The sequence below is a fragment of the Bombina bombina genome, chromosome 7 (genome assembly GCF_027579735.1).
Source record: "Bombina bombina isolate aBomBom1 chromosome 7, aBomBom1.pri, whole genome shotgun sequence".
Taxonomy (NCBI): Eukaryota; Metazoa; Chordata; class Amphibia; order Anura; family Bombinatoridae; genus Bombina; species Bombina bombina.
Window position 1 is genome coordinate 581789421 of NC_069505.1, and position 20032 is coordinate 581809452.

The 20032-nt window shown below is 39.5% G+C and overlaps 1 protein-coding gene across 2 annotated transcripts in view; it reads right to left on the minus strand.

The window, feature by feature from the left end:
• Positions 1–20032, minus strand: part of DHX16 (DEAH-box helicase 16) — a 41148-nt gene that overhangs the window by 13005 nt on the left and 8111 nt on the right. For both annotated transcript variants that reach the window (XM_053722051.1, XM_053722052.1), the window contains 4 exons: positions 16480–16688; positions 3811–3976; positions 2467–2523; positions 2088–2342 (listed from right to left, as the gene is read on the minus strand). In XM_053722051.1, the coding sequence (XP_053578026.1) occupies positions 2088–2342; positions 2467–2523; positions 3811–3976; positions 16480–16688 (687 nt within the window). The remainder of the gene's footprint in view (positions 1–2087; positions 2343–2466; positions 2524–3810; positions 3977–16479; positions 16689–20032) is intronic.

Genomic DNA, 20032 nt, shown 5'->3' on the forward strand with positions numbered 1-20032 from the left:
GTTCTAATTTACTTTGTTCTCTTGGTGTCATTTGTTGAAAAGCAGTTTTGCAAGAATGTTTTCCATTTGCAAGAGAACTAGATGGCAGCATTATTTCCTGTCACGTAGTGCTCCAAATGTCTACCTAGGTATCTCTTCAACAAAGAATATCATGGAAACGAAGAAAATTTGATAATAGAAGTAAATTGGAAGCTTTTTTATAATTGTATGTCCTGTCTGAATCACAAAATACATTTTTGGGGTGATATATCCCTTTAAAGGGACACTCTCAAAAGCGGATAAAAAGCTAAATCTGTAACCTGGGCTTTCTTTAAAATGCTGTGAATATCTGGTTTTGTCAATTTGTAACATTTTCAACAAAACCTAGGTTACAGATTTAGCTTTTTATCCTGTTTTGCACACAAGGCTTTACTATCCCTTTAAATTGAAACTAATACAGTTGTATCAATTGTGTACTTCCTATTAATACTCATTGGCTGAAAGGTACTTCCTGCTAATACTCATGGTCGGCTAGGTACTTCCTGTGTAGGCTCACTGGTTGTTAAGTACTTCCTGCTGATGCCCAGTGAGCAAAACGTTGTATCCCAAGATTTCTTAAACTCTGAAAAACAATGGCTGTTTGGAATATACTGTTAAAGTAATTTTTTTTCTTAAGAGTTTAAAGTCCCTTTAACGTTGCAATATCCCACAAAACCAATGTTTAAATATTTTATATGTCCCTAGGTGTCCTCAGCAGAAGAGAATAGATAAGGCTAACCTATGTTTCAACTTGAAGGCACCCGTTACTTTATAAAAACGCAGAGGAATTGGAAAGCCCACAATTTTCAGAGTTCAAATACAAGAAAAGGGGACAAAATAAATATTGAAAGTATATTGCTTACTACACATTTATATTACAATCTCAAGCTGCTTACTCTATCCCTTTATCAGCCTCCCATGATAGTTAAAGGGACAGTGTACTGTAAAATATGTTTACTCTTAAAGTGTTACCTGCAGCAGAGTATAAAATGTACGAGAAAATATTCATTTGTCTTTATTTTTACATATGAAATAGTTGATTTTGCTCTTTGACACCGCAAACCATTAAAATGTGCTGATCTTGCAAAGAAATCAGATCTCCTTCATTTACCAATTTCCATACACACTTCTGCTTCCTTATGGTATCTGGGTTGTTTTTTAAATCAAAGCCCAATACTTGAGAAAACAATTGAAAATTAACATTTTATTACTTATATACCCTACCTCCCACTGGGAGTGTAATTTCTCTAGCTGGCCTTTTTTTAGCTACTACTGAAGTATTAAACTTTTCAGTATAGGTGTGGATACCAAAGGCTATTTTGAATAACAAAATAAAGATAAAGGAGCAATTTGTAAACATTTTAATACACTCTAGCTGGTGAAATGGATCATTGGGAACAAATTAAAGGGGAAAACATTTAAGGAATGAAGATGTAACTAGCTTTAAGAGATAACATGGTTATTGGTGCATTCCTGATGTAGAACAACTCGCATTTGTATTATACGTATAGCAAGTGGATAACTTTAAAACCTTTCAGTGTCAGTTTCTGCTTTGGACCACAAGTGCTCTGCAGATCCTGAGTGGTTCTTCTACTGTGTGTTTAACCCCTTTTGCAGTGGTTAAACACATAGCAGTGCAGGGTCACTAGTCCAAAATGACATGCTCTAATGAATTACAACATGCCCTTTAATAAAGTCACTAATACAAAATTTACATTCTCTGTAATTTTTAAATCATCACTTTAAAATGCTTTTTAACCCTTTCCTGAAGGGACATATTGTCCACATTTGAAAAAAAGTTCCAATGTAAACAAGTAAGTAAAAATTGAAATGATGGGATCGGGTCAGGGCAGAGTGTCTATGACGTTAGGCACGCCCTCCAGCCCACAATCCCATTTAGCAAGCGGCTAGGACCTTCCATGCTGTCCAAACGCTCTGAAGCCCAGCACAGTTAGGACTGCATGGAACATACTAATGGCGGGAAGGGGTTAATCTTACGATTTAAAACCCCCCAAAACAAAACATGTTTCCCAACTGCGCATCATAATCCTGTGAGGAAGAGGTCTCACCTTGCTTCTGTTTTCCTCTGGCATAAAGTAACGATCGTGTTTTTCCATCCGTTCCTTCTCCCCAGCTTTCTTGTACTCCTTAGCAAGGTCACGCACTTTCCGCTTATATTCTAGCTGAGTTTTTTCAACGGTTGTCAGTTTGAGATCGGAAAACAGATACTCTTCATCCGCAATCTCTGCGTCCAAATCGTCCATCTTCTCCTGCTGCCTCTTAGTTAAATACTCCCTTCGGGACTTCTTACGCAGCTCAGGCACCTTTAGGACAACACGTAGTATTAATGACCGTGGATATACTGTGCTTTATGACTATATGGAGTAACAACACCAATTTGTGTATTCATGACACATCTACACCGATAATAAAAATGCTGGAACATACCATTTGTTTGCGATCTTCTTCAGCCAGTTTAAGCCTCTTCTGAGCTTCTTCATAAGCCTGAAAAAATGTATAAATATAAATTACATTTTAATCTTTCATCTCCTAAAACATGTACAGGTAGAAAACCCTTTATCCAAACTGCTTGGGACTGGAAAAAAGGTTTGAATTTTCGGAATATTTGCACCTGTAAAATGGGACAGTTTGGAGAACGGATGGAACCAAGTGTAAACAAAAATATCTTAAAGTGATTGTAAAGTTTAATGAATAAGTAACCGGTATCTAAAAATAATCTTAAAAACAGGGGCACTTTCATTCATTAAACTTTACAAAGACACTTATTTTTTTAAATAAACATACCGCCGATCTTTCGCCTGCAGCTCCTGCTTTCATTAGCATATAGAGGACGATCCAGCCTTCTCCAATGGTTGCGTTGCCTCACGAGCTGGAGCCAAAGGGGTCACACAACCATTGGAGGAAGCCAGATTGTCATCGATCTGAGCATGTGCATAAGTTCACAGTGTATACATACACTAAGTCTGATTGGCTGATGGTTGTCACATGATAGAGGGCGCTGTGAAATGGGGGGGAAAAGAAAACTGTCAGAAAAAAATCTACTGCTTATTTGAAATTCAGAGTAAGTGTTATTGCCTTGTTTTTTTATTATGCACCTGTTAATTATATAATTCTACTGCATTTAATGGTCCTTTGAATACAGTAGAAATGCATAATCAACAAATGCATAATAAAGAGAAAAGGCAATACCACTTAATTTCAAAAGAGTAGTAGATTTTTTCTGGCACCTTTAATACTTAAAGGGACATGAAACCCAATGTTTTCTTTCGTGATTTAGAGAAAGCATGCAATTTTACAAAAATTCCAATTTAATTCTATTATCTAATTTGTTTCAATCTCTTGGTGTCCTTTGTTGAATAGCATATCATGATAGACTCAGGAGCTGCACATAGATGCCTGGTGTGATTGGCTCACCCATGTGCATTGCTATTTCTTCAACAAAAGATACATAATGAATGAAGTAAATAAGATAATAGAAGTAAATTAGAAAGTTTTTTCAAAATTGTATTCTCTATCTGAACCGTGAAAGAAAAACAAATGTGATTCATGTCCCTTTAATTCTATTTTCCCTCCCCTGTATTATGTGACAACCATCAGCCAATCACATAACACATATACTAAGCACTCACCTCAGAAAGTGTGCATATAAAGGAAAACTGTGCACATTTTGAAGATGGATGTAAATAAAAAAAATTAAAAAATTTGTATACTCTATCTGAATCATGAAAGTTTAGTTTTGACTTTTCTTTTAATCCTAGTGCTTTAACCAACCTTTTTGTCTGATCGTTCTACAATATTTCTGGTCTTTTCTTTATCTTTTTGCTTCACTCTTTCGGCAAAGGCATCTCTCTCCTCGATATCCTTCAGTCGCTCCCTTTCCTCTTTCTCTTCTTCATCATCATCTGATACGTTGATAGGAGAGGGCACCTTGCGGGACCTGATGGAATAAAAAGTAACACTTGTGACATCCTAAAGAATTAAAACAAAATCACAGGTCCATTTAGTGTATGGTTATACCTGATAAAAATAACACACAGGGATCGATTTATCAAGCAAGGGCGGACATATTCGAGCCCCTGTCTGCCCCAGCACGCCTCTGGAGGGCAGCAATCCTCTGCCGGAATTTAACATTGCACACGAGCGCTATTTAGTGCTTGCGCGCAATCCCTTCTACCCTGCTTGCGCACAGACAATCACACGTGGGCAGGAGCTGTCAATCTTCCAGTCTGACAAGACCGTGGAGTTTTAAATTCTCCACCTAAGAGTTGGAGAAGAGGGTAGGGATTCGGGAAGCAGTGGTCTGATTACCGCTGCTTGATAAATCCTGACTGCAGATTCTCTTGCGCAAACCTGCAGTCATAGGGAGGCAACGTTTTCTGGTGAGAGCACAGCACTTCAATTTGATTAGTACTCAAAGAGTAGAGCAAACTATGCAGGACTGCTGCCCCTGACCTTCAAACAACAAAACAGTAAACAGCTGATGTTTCAGGCTACAAATCTTAAAAAGGACATTAAAGACCTTGTAATTCTAGCATTTTTCTTCAGTCTTCCAAATAGATTAACATATCAGCAGAGTCTGAACATTAATAGAACAGATTCAAAGAACATGAAACCCAGATTTCCAATTTACTTATATTATTTAATTTATTTTGCTCTCTTGGTATCCTTTGTTGAAAAGCACACCTAGTAGGCTCAGGAGCTGCTGATTAGTGGATGCAAATATATGCCTTGTGTTATTGGCTCACCTGTGTTCAGCTAGCACACAGAAGAGCATTGCTGCTTCTATAACAAAGGATACAAAAAAATTAAGCAAATTCCATAATAGACGTCAATTGGAGAGTTGTTTAAATTGTATTCTGTGTCTATTTAATTTTGACTTTACTGTCCCTTTAATTCCTTGCTTGCTGCAATTATTTTTCAATGATCAAACCCCAACCACCAATTTCTTTATTTAGTGGAGCCGATTCCGACCTGAGTCTGCAGAAGACAGGGTTCACCACTGTAATTGTGATAGCAAAATATAAATGGTTTGGCATCAGCAGAAAAGATAAGAAAACTGCAAATTAGGGACAGGATTAGGATCTTACCAGGTGCTCTTTCATTGATCAGGACTGGAAAAAGACAAACACAGTAGAATTGCATAACCAACAAACGCATACTAAAAATACAACACAATAGAATTTACTCTGAAGTTTAAATGAGCAATGGATTTTTTTTTTTTTACAAAATTAAAATTGACTTTAATTTGCCGGCCCCCTATTCCATGTGAGAGTCATCAGCCAATCACAGATTCAAAAATGTATACACTGAACTCTTGCACATGCTCAGTAGGAGCTGGTGTCACAAAAAGTGTAAAATATAAAAAGACTGTACACAATTGTATAATAGAAATAAATTGGAATGTCTCATAAAATTACATGCTGTATATGAATCATAAAAGTTTAATTTTGACTTTAGTGGTGCATCAAAAGAAAATGAAAGTATAAATGGCAAAGTTATTTTACTATGGATATTTAAGCATTTTATATTACAATCTTAAAGTGGTTACTGTCCTTTTAAAGGGACATGAAGTGCAGATTTTTTCTTTCACAATTCAGATAGAGAATACAGTTTAAAAAAAGTTTCCAATTCACTTCTATTATCAAATTTACTTGGTTCTCATGTTATTCTTTGTCTGGGGCACTACATGACAGGAAATAGTGCTGCCATCTAGTGCTCTTGCTAATGTATAACATTAGTACTAAATGACAGGAAATAGTGCTGCCATCTAGTGCTCTTGCTAATGTATAACATTAGTACTACATGACAGGAAATAGTGCTGACATCTAGTGCTCTTGCTAATGTATAACAATAGTACTACATGACAGGAAATAGTGCTGCCATCTAGTGCTCATGCTAATATACAACATTAGTACTACATGACAGGAAATAGTGCTGCCATCTAGTGCTCTTGCTAATGTATAACATTAGTACTAAATGACAGGAAATAGTGCTGCCATCTAGTGCTCATGCTAATATATAACATTAGTACTACATGACAGGAAATAGCGCTGCCCTCTAGTGCTCTTGCTAATGTATAATATTAGTACTACATGATAGGAAATAGCGCTGCCCTCTAGTGCTCTTGCTAATGTATAACATTAGTACTACATGACAGGAAATAGTGCTGCCCTCTAGTGCTCTTGCTAATGTATAACATTAGTACTACATGACAGGAAATAGTGCTGCCATCTAGTGCTCTTGCTAATGTATAACATTAGTACTAAATGACAGGAAATAGTGCTGCCATCTAGTGCTCTTGCTAATGTATAACATTAGTACTAAATGACAGGAAATAGTGCTGCCATCTAGTGCTCATGCTAATATATAACATTAGTACTACATGACAGGAAATAGTGCTGCCATCTAGTGCTCTTGCTAATGTATAATATTAGTACTACATGACAGGAAATAGTGCTGCTCTCTAGTGCTCTTGCTAATATATAACATTAGTACTACATGACAGGAAATAGTGCTGCAATCTAGTGCTCTTGCTAATGCATAACATTAGTACTACATGAAAGGAAATAGTGCTGCCTTCTAGTGCTCTTGCTAATATATAACATTAGTACTACATGACAGGAAATAGTGCTGCCATCTAGTGCTCTTGCTAATGTATAATATTAGCACTACATGACAGGAAATAGTGCTGCCCTCTAGTGCTCTTGCTAATGTATAATATTAGTACTACATGACAGGATATAGTGCTGCCATCTAGTGCTCTTGCTAATGTATAACATTAGTACTAAATGACAGGAAATAGTGCTGCCATCTAGTGCTCTTGCTAATGTATAACATTAGTACTACATGACAGGAAATAGCGCTGCCATCTAGTGCTCTTGCTAATGTATAACATTAGTACTACATGACAGGAAATAGCGCTGCCATCTAGTGCTCTTGCTAATGTATAACATTAGTACTACATGTCAGGATATAGTGCTGCCATCTAGTGCTCTTGCTAATGTATAACATTAGTACCACATGACAGGAAATAGTGCTGCCATCTAGTGCTCTTGCTACTGTATAACATTAGCACTACATGACAGGAAATAGTGCTGCCATCTAGTGCTCTTGCTAATATATAACATTAGTACTACATGACAGGAAATAGTGCTGCCATCTAATGCTCTTGCTAATGTATAACATTAGTACTACATGACAGGAAATAGTGCTGCCATCTAGTGCTCTTGCTAATGTATAACATTAGTACTAAATGACAGGAAATAGTGCTGCCATCTAGTGCTCATGCTAATATATAACATTAGTACTACATGACAGGAAATAGTGCTGCCATCTAGTGCTCTTGCTAATGTATAATATTAGTACTACATGACAGGAAATAGTGCTGCCCTCTAGTGCTCTTGCTAATGTATAATATTAGTAGTACATGACAGGATATAGTGCTGCCATCTAGTGCTCTTGCTAATGTATAACATTAGTACTAAATGACAGGAAATACTGCTGCCATCTAGTGCTCTTGCTAATGTATAACATTAGTACTACATGACAGGAAATAGTGCTGCCATCTAGTGCTCTTGCTAATGTATAACATTAGTACTACATGACAGGATATAGTGCTGCCACTGGGGAAGTCTCCCTATGGGTGATGGGGGAAACCAGACGTGGACTCCTTGCCCAGTGTGCTTAGAGGAATGTGGCTGCACCTCACTGACGAGGCCCATAGGAGGCCGAAACGATCGTCTGGGGTTGTCATGTTCCTTGTTCAGAGGAGAATTGCCTGGTATTTCGGGGCTGGACTGACCTTACTTGGCGGGATCAGACTGATATACTTCAGGAAAGTTTTCTTCTGTGAAAAGCACACTGGTCTAAAAGAGGCTGCTTCCGGGTGGTAAATCGCCATAGAACAAGCCACTGAGCTGTTGTTCGTTCCTGGTAGAGCGCTTCTCTCTTTGTATGCAAATTATTATGACCCTGGGGAAGTCTCCCTATGGGTGATGGGGGAAACCAGACGTGGACTCCTTGCCCAGTGTGCTTAGAGGAATGTGGCTGCACCTCACTGACGAGGCCCATAGGAGGCCGACACGATCGTCTGGGGTTGTCATGTTCCTTGTTCAGAGGAGAATTGCCTGGTATTTCGGGGCTGGACTGACCTTACTTGGCGGGATCAGACTGATATACTTCAGGAAAGTTTTCTTCTGTGAAAAGCACACTGGTCTAAAAGAGGCTGCTTCCGGGTGGTAAATCGCCATAGAACAAGCCACTGAGCTGTTGTTCGTTCCTGGTAGAGCGCTTCTCTCTTTGTATGCAAATTATTATGACCCTGGGGAAGTCTCCCTATGGGTGATGGGGGAAACCAGACGTGGACTCCTTGCCCAGTGTGCTTAGAGGAATGTGGCTGCACCTCACTGACGAGGCCCATAGGAGGCCGAAACGATCGTCTGGGGTTGTCATGTTCCTTGTTCAGAGGAGAATTGCCTGGTATTTCGGGGCTGGACTGACCTTACTTGGCGGGATCAGACTGATATACTTCAGGAAAGTTTTCTTCTGTGAAAAGCACACTGGTCTAAAAGAGGCTGCTTCCGGGTGGTAAATCGCCATAGAACAAGCCACTGAGCTGTTGTTCGTTCCTGGTAGAGCGCTTCTCTCTTTGTATGCAAATTATTATGACCCTGGGGAAGTCTCCCTATGGGTGATGGGGGAAACCAGACGTGGACTCCTTGCCCAGTGTGCTTAGAGGAATGTGGCTGCACCTCACTGACGAGGCCCATAGGAGGCCGAAACGATCGTCTGGGGTTGTCATGTTCCTTGTTCAGAGGAGAATTGCCTGGTATTTCGGGGCTGGACTGACCTTACTTGGCGGGATCAGACTGATATACTTCAGGAAAGTTTTCTTCTGTGAAAAGCACACTGGTCTAAAAGAGGCTGCTTTCGGGTGGTAAATCGCCATAGAACAAGCCACTGAGCTGTTGTTCGTTCCTGGTAGAGCGATTCTCTCTTTGTATGCAAATTATTATGACCCTGGGGAAGTCTCCCTATGGGTGATGGGGGAAACCAGACGTGGACTCCTTGCCCAGTGTGCTTAGAGGAATGTGGCTGCACCTCACTGACGAGGCCCATAGGAGGCCGAAACGATCGTCTGGGGTTGTCATGTTCCTTGTTCAGAGGAGAATTGCCTGGTATTTCGGGGCTGGACTGACCTTACTTGGCGGGATCAGACTGATATACTTCAGGAAAGTTTTCTTCTGTGAAAAGCACACTGGTCTAAAAGAGGCTGCTTCCGGGTGGTAAATCGCCATAGAACAAGCCACTGAGCTGTTGTTCGTTCCTGGTAGAGCGCTTCTCTCTTTGTATGCAAATTATTATGACCCTGGGGAAGTCTCCCTATGGGTGATGGGGGAAACCAGACGTGGACTCCTTGCCCAGTGTGCTTAGAGGAATGTGGCTGCACCTCACTGACGAGGCCCATAGGAGGCCGAAACGATCGTCTGGGGTTGTCATGTTCCTTGTTCAGAGGAGAATTGCCTGGTATTTCGGGGCTGGACTGACCTTACTTGGCGGGATCAGACTGATATACTTCAGGAAAGTTTTCTTCTGTGAAAAGCACACTGGTCTAAAAGAGGCTGCTTCCGGGTGGTAAATCGCCATAGAACAAGCCACTGAGCTGTTGTTCGTTCCTGGTAGAGCGCTTCTCTCTTTGTATGCAAATTATTATGACCCTGGGGAAGTCTCCCTATGGGTGATGGGGGAAACCAGACGTGGACTCCTTGCCCAGTGTGCTTAGAGGAATGTGGCTGCACCTCACTGACGAGGCCCATAGAAGGCCGAAACGATCGTCTGGGGTTGTCATGTTCCTTGTTCAGAGGAGAATTGCCTGGTATTTCGGGGCTGGACTGACCTTACTTGGCGGGATCAGACTGATATACTTCAGGAAAGTTTTCTTCTGTGAAAAGCACACTGGTCTAAAAGAGGCTGCTTCCGGGTGGTAAATCGCCATAGAACAAGCCACTGAGCTGTTGTTCGTTCCTGGTAGAGCGCTTCTCTCTTTGTATGTAATGTATAACATTAGCACTACATGACGGGAAATCGTGCTGCCCTCTAGTGCTCTTGCTAATGTATAACATTAGCACTACATGACGGGAAATAGTGCTGCCATCTAGTACTCTTGCTAATGTATAACATTAGTACTACATGACAGGAAATAGTGCTGCCCTCTAGTGCTGTTGCTAATGTATAACATTAGTACTACATGACAGGAAATAGTGCTGCCATCTAGTGCTCTTGCTAATGTATAACATTAGTACTAAATGACAGGAAATAGTGCTGCCATCTAGTGCTCATGCTAATATATAACATTAGTACTACATGACAGGAAATAGCGCTGCCCTCTAGTGCTCTTTCTAATGTATAACATTAGTACTACATGACAGGAAATAGCGCTGCCCTCTAGTGCTCTTGCTAATGTATAACATTAGTACTACATGACAGGAAATAGTGCTGCCCTCTAGTGCTCTTGCTAATGTATAACATTAGTACTACATGACAGGAAATAGTGCTGCCATCTAGTGCTCTTGCTAATGTATAACATTAGTACTAAATGACAGGAAATAGTGCTGCCATCTAATGCTCATGCTAATATATAACATTAGTACTACATGACAGGAAATAGTGCTGCCATCTAGTGCTCTTGCTAATGTATAATATTAGTACTACATGACAGGAAATAGTGCTGCCCACTAGTGCTCTTGCTAATATATAACATTAGTACTACATGACAGGAAATAGTGCTGCCATCTAGTGCTCTTGCTAATGTATAACATTAGTACTACATGACAGGAAATAGCGCTGCCATCTAGTGCTCTTGCTAATGTATAACATTAGTACTACATGACAGGAAATAGCGCTGCCATCTAGTGCTCTTGCTAATGTATAACATTAGTACTACATGACAGGAAATAGCGCTGCCATCTAGTGCTCTTGCTAATGTATAACATTAGTACTACATGACAGGATATAGTGCTGCCATCTAGTGCTCTTGCTAATGTATAACATTAGTAACACAGGAAATAGTGCTGCCATCTAGTGCTCTTGCTAATGTATAACATTAGCACTACATGACAGGAAATAGTGCTGCCATCTAGTGCTCTTGCTAATATATAACATTAGTACTACATGACAGGAAATAGTGCTGCCATCTAATGCTCTTGCTAATGTATAACATTAGTACTACATGACAGGAAATAGTGCTGCCATCTAGTGCTCTTGCTAATGTATAACATTAGTACTAAATGACAGGAAATAGTGCTGCCATCTAGTGCTCATGCTAATATATAACATTAGTACTACATGACAGGAAATAGTGCTGCCATCTAGTGCTCTTGCTAATGTATAATATTAGTACTACATGACAGGAAATAGTGCTGCCCTCTAGTGCTCTTGCTAATGTATAATATTAGTACTACATGACAGGATATAGTGCTGCCATCTAGTGCTCTTGCTAATGTATAACATTAGTACTAAATGACAGGAAATAGTGCTGCCATCTAGTGCTCTTGCTAATGTATAACATTAGTACTACATGACAGGAAATAGTGCTGCCATCTAGTGCTCTTGCTAATGTATAACATTAGTACTACATGACAGGATATAGTGCTGCCATCTAGTGCTCTTGCTAATGTATAACATTAGTACCACATGACAGGAAATAGTGCTGCCATCTAGTGCTCTTGCTAATGTATAACATTAGTACTACATGACAGGAAATAGTGCTGCCATCTAGTGCTCTTGCTAATATATAACATTAGTACTACATGACAGGAAATAGTGCTGCCATCTAATGCTCTTGCTAATGTATAACATTAGTACTACATGACAGGAAATAGTGCTGCCATCTAGTGCTCTTGCTAATGTATAACATTAGTACTACATGACAGGAAATAGTGCTGCCATCTAGTGCTCTTGTTAATGTATAACATTAGTACTACATGACAGGAAATAGTGCTGCCATCTAGTGCTCTTGCTAATGTATAACATTAGTACTACATGACAGGAAATAGTGCTGCCCTCTAGTGCTCTTGCTAATGTATAACATTAGCACTACATGACGGGAAATAGTGCTGCCCTCTAGTGCTCTTGCTAATGTATAACATTAGCACTACATGACGGGAAATAGTGCTGCCATCTAGTGCTCTTGCTAATGTATAACATTAGTACTACATGACAGGAAATAGTGCTGCCCTCTAGTGCTGTTGCTAATGTATAACATTAGTACTACATGACAGGAAATAGTGCTGCCATCTAGTGCTCTTGCTAATGTATAACATTAGTACTAAATGACAGGAAATAGTGCTGCCATCTAGTGCTCATGCTAATATATAACATTAGTACTACATGACAGGAAATAGCGCTGCCCTCTAGTGCTCTTTCTAATGTATAACATTAGTACTACATGACAGGAAATAGCGCTGCCCTCTAGTGCTCTTGCTAATGTATAACATTAGTACTACATGACAGGAAATAGTGCTGCCCTCTAGTGCTCTTGCTAATGTATAACATTAGTACTACATGACAGGAAATAGTGCTGCCATCTAGTGCTCTTGCTAATGTATAACATTAGTACTAAATGACAGGAAATAGTGCTGCCATCTAATGCTCATGCTAATATATAACATTAGTACTACATGACAGGAAATAGTGCTGCCATCTAGTGCTCTTGCTAATGTATAATATTAGTACTACATGACAGGAAATAGTGCTGCCCTCTAGTGCTCTTGCTAATATATAACATTAGTACTACATGACAGGAAATAGTGCTGCCATCTAGTGCTCTTGCTAATATATAACATTAGTACTACATGACAGGAAATAGTGCTGCCATCTAGTGCTCTTGCTAATGTATAACATTAGTACTACATGACAGGAAATAGTGCTGCCATCTAGTGCTCTTGTTAATGTATAACATTAGTACTACATGACAGGAAATAGTGCTGCCATCTAGTGCTCTTGCTAATGTATAACATTAGTACTACATGACAGGAAATAGTGCTGCCCTCTAGTGCTCTTGCTAATGTATAACATTAGCACTACATGACGGGAAATAGTGCTGCCCTCTAGTGCTCTTGCTAATGTATAACATTAGCACTACATGACGGGAAATAGTGCTGCCATCTAGTGCTCTTGCTAATGTATAACATTAGTACTACATGACAGGAAATAGTGCTGCCCTCTAGTGCTGTTGCTAATGTATAACATTAGTACTACATGACAGGAAATAGTGCTGCCATCTAGTGCTCTTGCTAATGTATAACATTAGTACTAAATGACAGGAAATAGTGCTGCCATCTAGTGCTCATGCTAATATATAACATTAGTACTACATGACAGGAAATAGCGCTGCCCTCTAGTGCTCTTTCTAATGTATAACATTAGTACTACATGACAGGAAATAGCGCTGCCCTCTAGTGCTCTTGCTAATGTATAACATTAGTACTACATGACAGGAAATAGTGCTGCCCTCTAGTGCTCTTGCTAATGTATAACATTAGTACTACATGACAGGAAATAGTGCTGCCATCTAGTGCTCTTGCTAATGTATAACATTAGTACTAAATGACAGGAAATAGTGCTGCCATCTAATGCTCATGCTAATATATAACATTAGTACTACATGACAGGAAATAGTGCTGCCATCTAGTGCTCTTGCTAATGTATAATATTAGTACTACATGACAGGAAATAGTGCTGCCCTCTAGTGCTCTTGCTAATATATAACATTAGTACTACATGACAGGAAATAGTGCTGCAATCTAGTGCTCTTGCTAATGCATAACATTAGTACTACATGACAGGAAATAGTGCTGCCATCCAGTGCTCTTGCTAATGTATAATATTAGTACTACATGACAGGAAATAGTGCTGCCCTCTAGTGCTCTTGCTAATGTATAATATTAGTACTACATGACAGGATATAGTGCTGCCATCTAGTGCTCTTGCTAATGTATAACATTAGTACTAAATTACAGGAAATAGTGCTGCCATCTAGTGCTCTTGCTAGTGTATAACATTAGCACTACATGACAGGAAATAGTGCTGCCATCTAGTGCTCTTGCTAATGTATAACATTAGTACTACATGACAGGAAATAGTGCTGCCATCTAATGCTCTTGCTAATGTATAAGATTAGTACTACATGACAGGAAATAGTGCTGCCCTCTAGTGCTCTTGCTAATGTATAACATTAGTACTACATGACAGGAAATAGTGCTGCCATCTAGTGCTCTTGCTAATGTATAACATTAGTACAACATGACAGGAAATAGTGCTGTGATCTAGTGCTCTTGCTAATGTATAACATTAGTACTACATGACAGGAAATAGTGCTTCTATCTAGTGATCTTGCTAATGTATAACATTAGTACAACATGACAGGAAATAGAGCTGCCATCTAGTGCTCTTGCTAATGTATAACATTAGTACTACATGACAGGAAATAGTGCTGCCATCAAGTGCTCTTGCTAATGTATAACATTAGTACTACATGACAGGAAATAGTGCTGCCATCTAGTGCTCTTGCAAATGTATAACATTAGTACTACATGACAGGAAATAGTGCTGCCCTCTAGTGCTCTTGCTAATGTATAACATTAGTACTACATGACAGGAAATAGTGCTGCCATCAAGTGCTCTTGCAAATGTATAACATTAGTACTACATGACAGGAAATAGTGCTGCCATCTAGTGCTCTTGCTAATGTATAACATTAGTACTACATGACAGGAAATAGTGCTGCCATCTAGTGCTCTTGCAAATGTATAACATTAGTACTACATGACAGGAAATAGTGCTGCTCTCTAGTGCTCTTGCAAATGTATAACATTAATACTACATGACAGGAAATAGTGCTGCCATCTAGTGCTCTTGCTAATGTATAACATTATTACTACATGACAGGAAATAGTGCTGCCATCTAGTGCTCTTGCTAATGTATAACATTAGTACTACATGACAGGAAAAAGTGCTGCCATCTAGTGCTCTTGCTAATGTATAACAATAGTACTACATGACAGGAAATAGTGCTGCCCTCTAGTGCTCTTGCTAATGTATAACATTAGTACTACATGACAGGAAATAGTGCTGCCATCAAGTGCTCTTGCAAATGTATAACATTAGTACTACATGACAGGAAATAGTGCTGCCCTCTAGTGCTCTTGCTAATGTATAACATTAGTACTACATGACAGGAAATAGTGCTGCCATCTAGTGCTCTTGCTAATGTATAACATTATTACTACATGACAGGAAATAGTGCTGCCATCTAGTGCTCTTGCTAATGTATAACATTAGTACTACATGACAGGAAAAAGTGCTGCCATCTAGTGCTCTTGCTAATGTATAACATTAGTACTACATGACAGGAAATAGTGCTGCCATCTAGTGATCTTGCTAATGTTTAGCATTGTTGCAAAACTGCTGCCATATAGTGCTGCAGACACGTGCACACTCCTGAGCTTACATTCCTCCTCCTGAGCTTTTCATGCCAACAAAGAATAACGAGAAAACAAGGAAAATTTGAAAAAAAAACAAGTACATTGGAAAGTTGTTTAAAATTGTATGTTCTATCTGAATCATGAAATAACAATTTTGGGTTTTATGTCCCTTTAAACACCTTGCCCTTCAGAGTTACCCCCTCTGGTGCTAATGATGGCTCTGAGCCGTTGCTAGCACTCTCCCACCTTGATGGAGATCTGGGGGCTCCCACCCCGGCGATCGTGTCTGTATAGTGAAGGGCATTGCCGGGGCATCCTGTTTTGCGTCGTGACGTCACCACGCAAATTTATTGACAAAATTACAATGTTAAGTATAGGAAAAGGGGGCATGCTGCTTAGAAGCCTGTATCTCAGCCATCTAAGCAGCTACAGACCCCAAGACCTCTTGTTGGAAAGGTAATCGCCTAACCTTTCCAACAGTGTCTTGGGTATATGGGAAAAAAAACAAAAAAAAAACAAATTTAAAACAGCTTAGCACCCAGGTGGGAAAGTGCTTAGCACTCAAAGTGTTAAAGGGATAATAAACCCAATTTTTCTCTTTCCTGATTCAGATAGAAAATGCAGTTTTAAGCAACTTCTAATTAACTCCAATTATCAATTTTTCTTTTTTCTCCTGATATCTTTATTTGGAAAAGCAGAAATGTAGCGTGTGCTGATGGGTAGCGGTTGCTGATTGGTGGCTAAATGTAGGGTGCTGAACCAAAAATGGGCCGGCTCTTAAGCTTACATTCCTGTTTTTTTAAATAAAGATACAAAGAGAACGAAGAAAAATTTGATAATAGAAGTAAATTAGAAAGTTCCTTAAAATTGCTGCTCTATCCGAATCATGAGAGAAAACATTTGGGATTCATATCCCTTTAATGACACAAAGAAGCATAAATTCTCATCATTTACGTACTGCTCCTCCTCGCTCTCACTGTCCGACTCCTCTTTCTTCCTCTTCCTCAGATGTTTTTTCTTCCTTTTGTCTTCTTTGCTTTGCACCTTCTTCTCCTCCTCTTCATCGCTATCCTCTACAAGTGTATATAACCTATTTTTTGCTTGCATCGCCAATGCCTCACGCTCTGCTGCCCGGGCTGGACGCTCTACAGGAGCCTTCCGAGGAATCTGAGAAACGGAGGTCAATAATAATGATAAAATATGGAGTCATTTACCAAGACATTAAAAGCATCCAACCTGGCCAAAGACTTCCATACCAGCCTCGATACCAAGTAAAAAATAAGGGAAATATTTCTTTATAGCCACTATTATTAAATTAACTGACCAGCATCTTTAGACAACACGTATATCCATGGTATGAAAAGTAAAATGACCATAGAATTGCATAATCATCAAATACATAATACAAAGGCAATTCAACCGCACTTAGTCTGAATTTTAAACGATTATTAGATATTTTTTTTCTGATCAATTTTAAAGTTAGATTTAAATTTGATGTTAAATGTCCCTTTAAAGGGACAGTCTGCTCCAGAATTGTTATGGTTTAAAAAGATAGATAATCCCTTTATTACCCATTCCCCAGTTTTGCAAAACCAACACAGTTATTTTAAGACACTTTTTACCTCTGTGATTACCTTGTATCTAAGCCTCTGCAGACTGCTCCCTTATCTTAGTGCTATTTACAAACCTGCATTTTAGCCAAAGGGTGCTGCTTAATAAATATCTCCACGGGATTGAGCACAATGTTATCTATATGGCACAAATGAACTAGAGCTGTCTGGATGTGAAACGCTAATAAAATGCACTGAGATAAGAGGAGGCCTGCAGGGACTTAGAAACAGGCAGATGTTTAGAGGTTATAAAGTATATTAAGAATGTTGGTTGTGAAAAGCTGGGGAATGGGTAGTAAAGGCGTTATCTTTCTTTTTAAACAATAATAAATCAAGTAGACTGTCCCTTTAAACTAGTTTGGAAAGGTACTCAGAGGTTGACTGTGAACCAGATTAACCCCTTAATGACCGGACCATTTTTCAATTTTCTTACCCTTAATGACAATGGCTATTTTTACATTTCTGCAGTGTTTGTGTTTAGCTGTAATTTCCCTCTTACTCATTTACTGTACCCACACATATTATATACCGTTTTTCTCGCCATTAAATGGACTTTCTAAGGATACCATTATTTTCATCATATCTTATAATTTCCTATAAAAAAAATATAAAATATGAGGAAAAAATTGAAAAAAACACACTTTTTCTAACTTTGACCCCCAAAATCTGTTACACATCTACAATCACCAAAAAACACCTATGCTAAATAGTTTCTAAATTTTGTCCTGAGTTTAGAAATACCCAATGTTTACATGTTCTTTACTTTTTTTGCAAGTTATAGGGCCATAAATACAAGTAGCACTTTGCTATTTCCAAACAACTTTTTTTCAAAATTAGCGCTAGTTACATTGGAACCCTGATATCTGTCAGGAATACCTGAATATCCCTTGACATGTATATATATTTTTTTAGAAGACAACCCAAAGTATTGATCTAGGCCCATTTTGGTATATTTCATGCCACCATTTCACCGCCAAATGTCATCAAATAAAAAAAAAAGTTCACTTTTTCACAAATTTTGTCACAAACTTTAGGTTTCCCACTGAAATTATTTACAAACAGCTTCTGCAATTAAGGCACAAATGGTTGTAAATGCTTCTTTGGGATCCCCTTTGTTCAGAAATAGCAGACTTATATGGCTTTGGGGTTGCTTTTTGGTAAGTAGAAGGCCGCTAAATGCTGCTGCGCACCACACGTAAATTATGCCCAGCAGTTAAGGGGTTAAATTAGGTAGCTTGTAGGGAGCTTGCAGGGTTAATTTTAGCTTTAGGGTAGAGATCAGCCTCCCACCTGACACATCCCACCCCCTGATCCCTCCCAAACAGTTCTCTTCCCTCCCCCACCCCACAATTGTCCCCGCCATCTTAAGTACTGGCAGAAAGTCTGCCAGTACTAAATAAAAGGAGTTTTTCTTTTTTTTAATAAAAAAAAATAAAATGTTTTAGCTGTGATGGACTCCTGCCTTAGCCCCAACCTCCATGATCCCCCCCCCCCCAGCTCTCTAACCCTCTCCCCTACCTAATTGCCGCCATCTTGGGTACTGGCAGCTGTCTGCCAGTACCCAATTTGCCCCCCAAAAAAGTGTTTTTTTTTAATCTTTTATTGATAGTTTAAATTTTTCTGTAGTGTAGCAGCCCCCCACAATACCCCAACCCCCTCCCCCTCCCAGATCCTAATATATTTCCTTTTTCCCCCCTCTTCCCACTCATTGGTGTCAGTGTGGGTAGGTAATCGCGCGTGCGCACGCGCACCCGCACGCGCAAGCGCATGCGTGCCCCCGCACGCTCCCGGCACCCGGCGTGCACATTGCACTTACAGGAGCCGGATGCCGGGTAGCGATGGGCCGCCCACCCGCCTCCCTGTTGCGCTCCCACCCACCAACGAACCGGCACCATCGCTACCGGTGCAGAGAGGGCCACAGAGTGGCTCTCTCTGCATCGGATGCTTTCTAAAGGGTATTGCAGGATGCCTCAATATCGAGGCATCACTGCAATACCCTGAGAGCTGCTGGAAGCGATTGCGATCGCTTCCAGCACTCTCTTAGACAAGTGACGTACCAGGTACGTCCATTGTCACTAACTGCAAGTTTTTTGCAGGACGTACCTGGTACGTCACTTGTCATTAAGGGATTAAAGGGACACTGAATCAAAATTAACCTTTAATTCTTCAGATAGATTATGCAATTTTAAACAACTTTCCAATTTACTTCCATTAACAAAATGTGCACAGTCTTTTTATATTTAATCTTTTTGAGTCACCAGCTCCTACTGAGCACGTGCAAGAATAAGTGTGCATGCATTTGTGAATGGCTGATTGCTGTCACATGGTACGTGTATGCATTTGTGATTGGCTGATGGCTGTCACATGGTACGTGTATGCATTTGTGATTGGCTGATGGCTGTCACATGGTACAGGGGGAGTGGAAAAAGACATAACTTTTAAAATTGTCAGAAAAAAAATCTACTGCTCATTTGAAGCTCAGACTAAGTGCTATTGCATTGTCTTGTTATCTTGCATTTGTTGATTATCTAAATCTACTGTGTTGACTCGTCCTTTAAGTGAATCACCAAACATTTATCCAAATCACAGCCTGATAACTAAGAATAAAACCACGCAAGTACAAAAAAGGGGTGTGTATGCTGTGAACAAGCTAAACCAGAAATGCCTTTCTCCTAATTGCACTTCTCACAATTAGTGCAATAATATCTAAAAAGAAAAGAAAAAGGTGGTTGGAGAAGGCACCAAAGGCTATCTGGTGTTAAACCTAAATAATAAATTTTAAATTTTCCCAAAATAAAAAGTGCAAAAAGCGTATAATACTGGCTGACTTTTAAAGGGGTATGTTAAAAATGACTTGAACAAATAATCCAACACTGTTGTGACAATAAGGCAATTCACTGA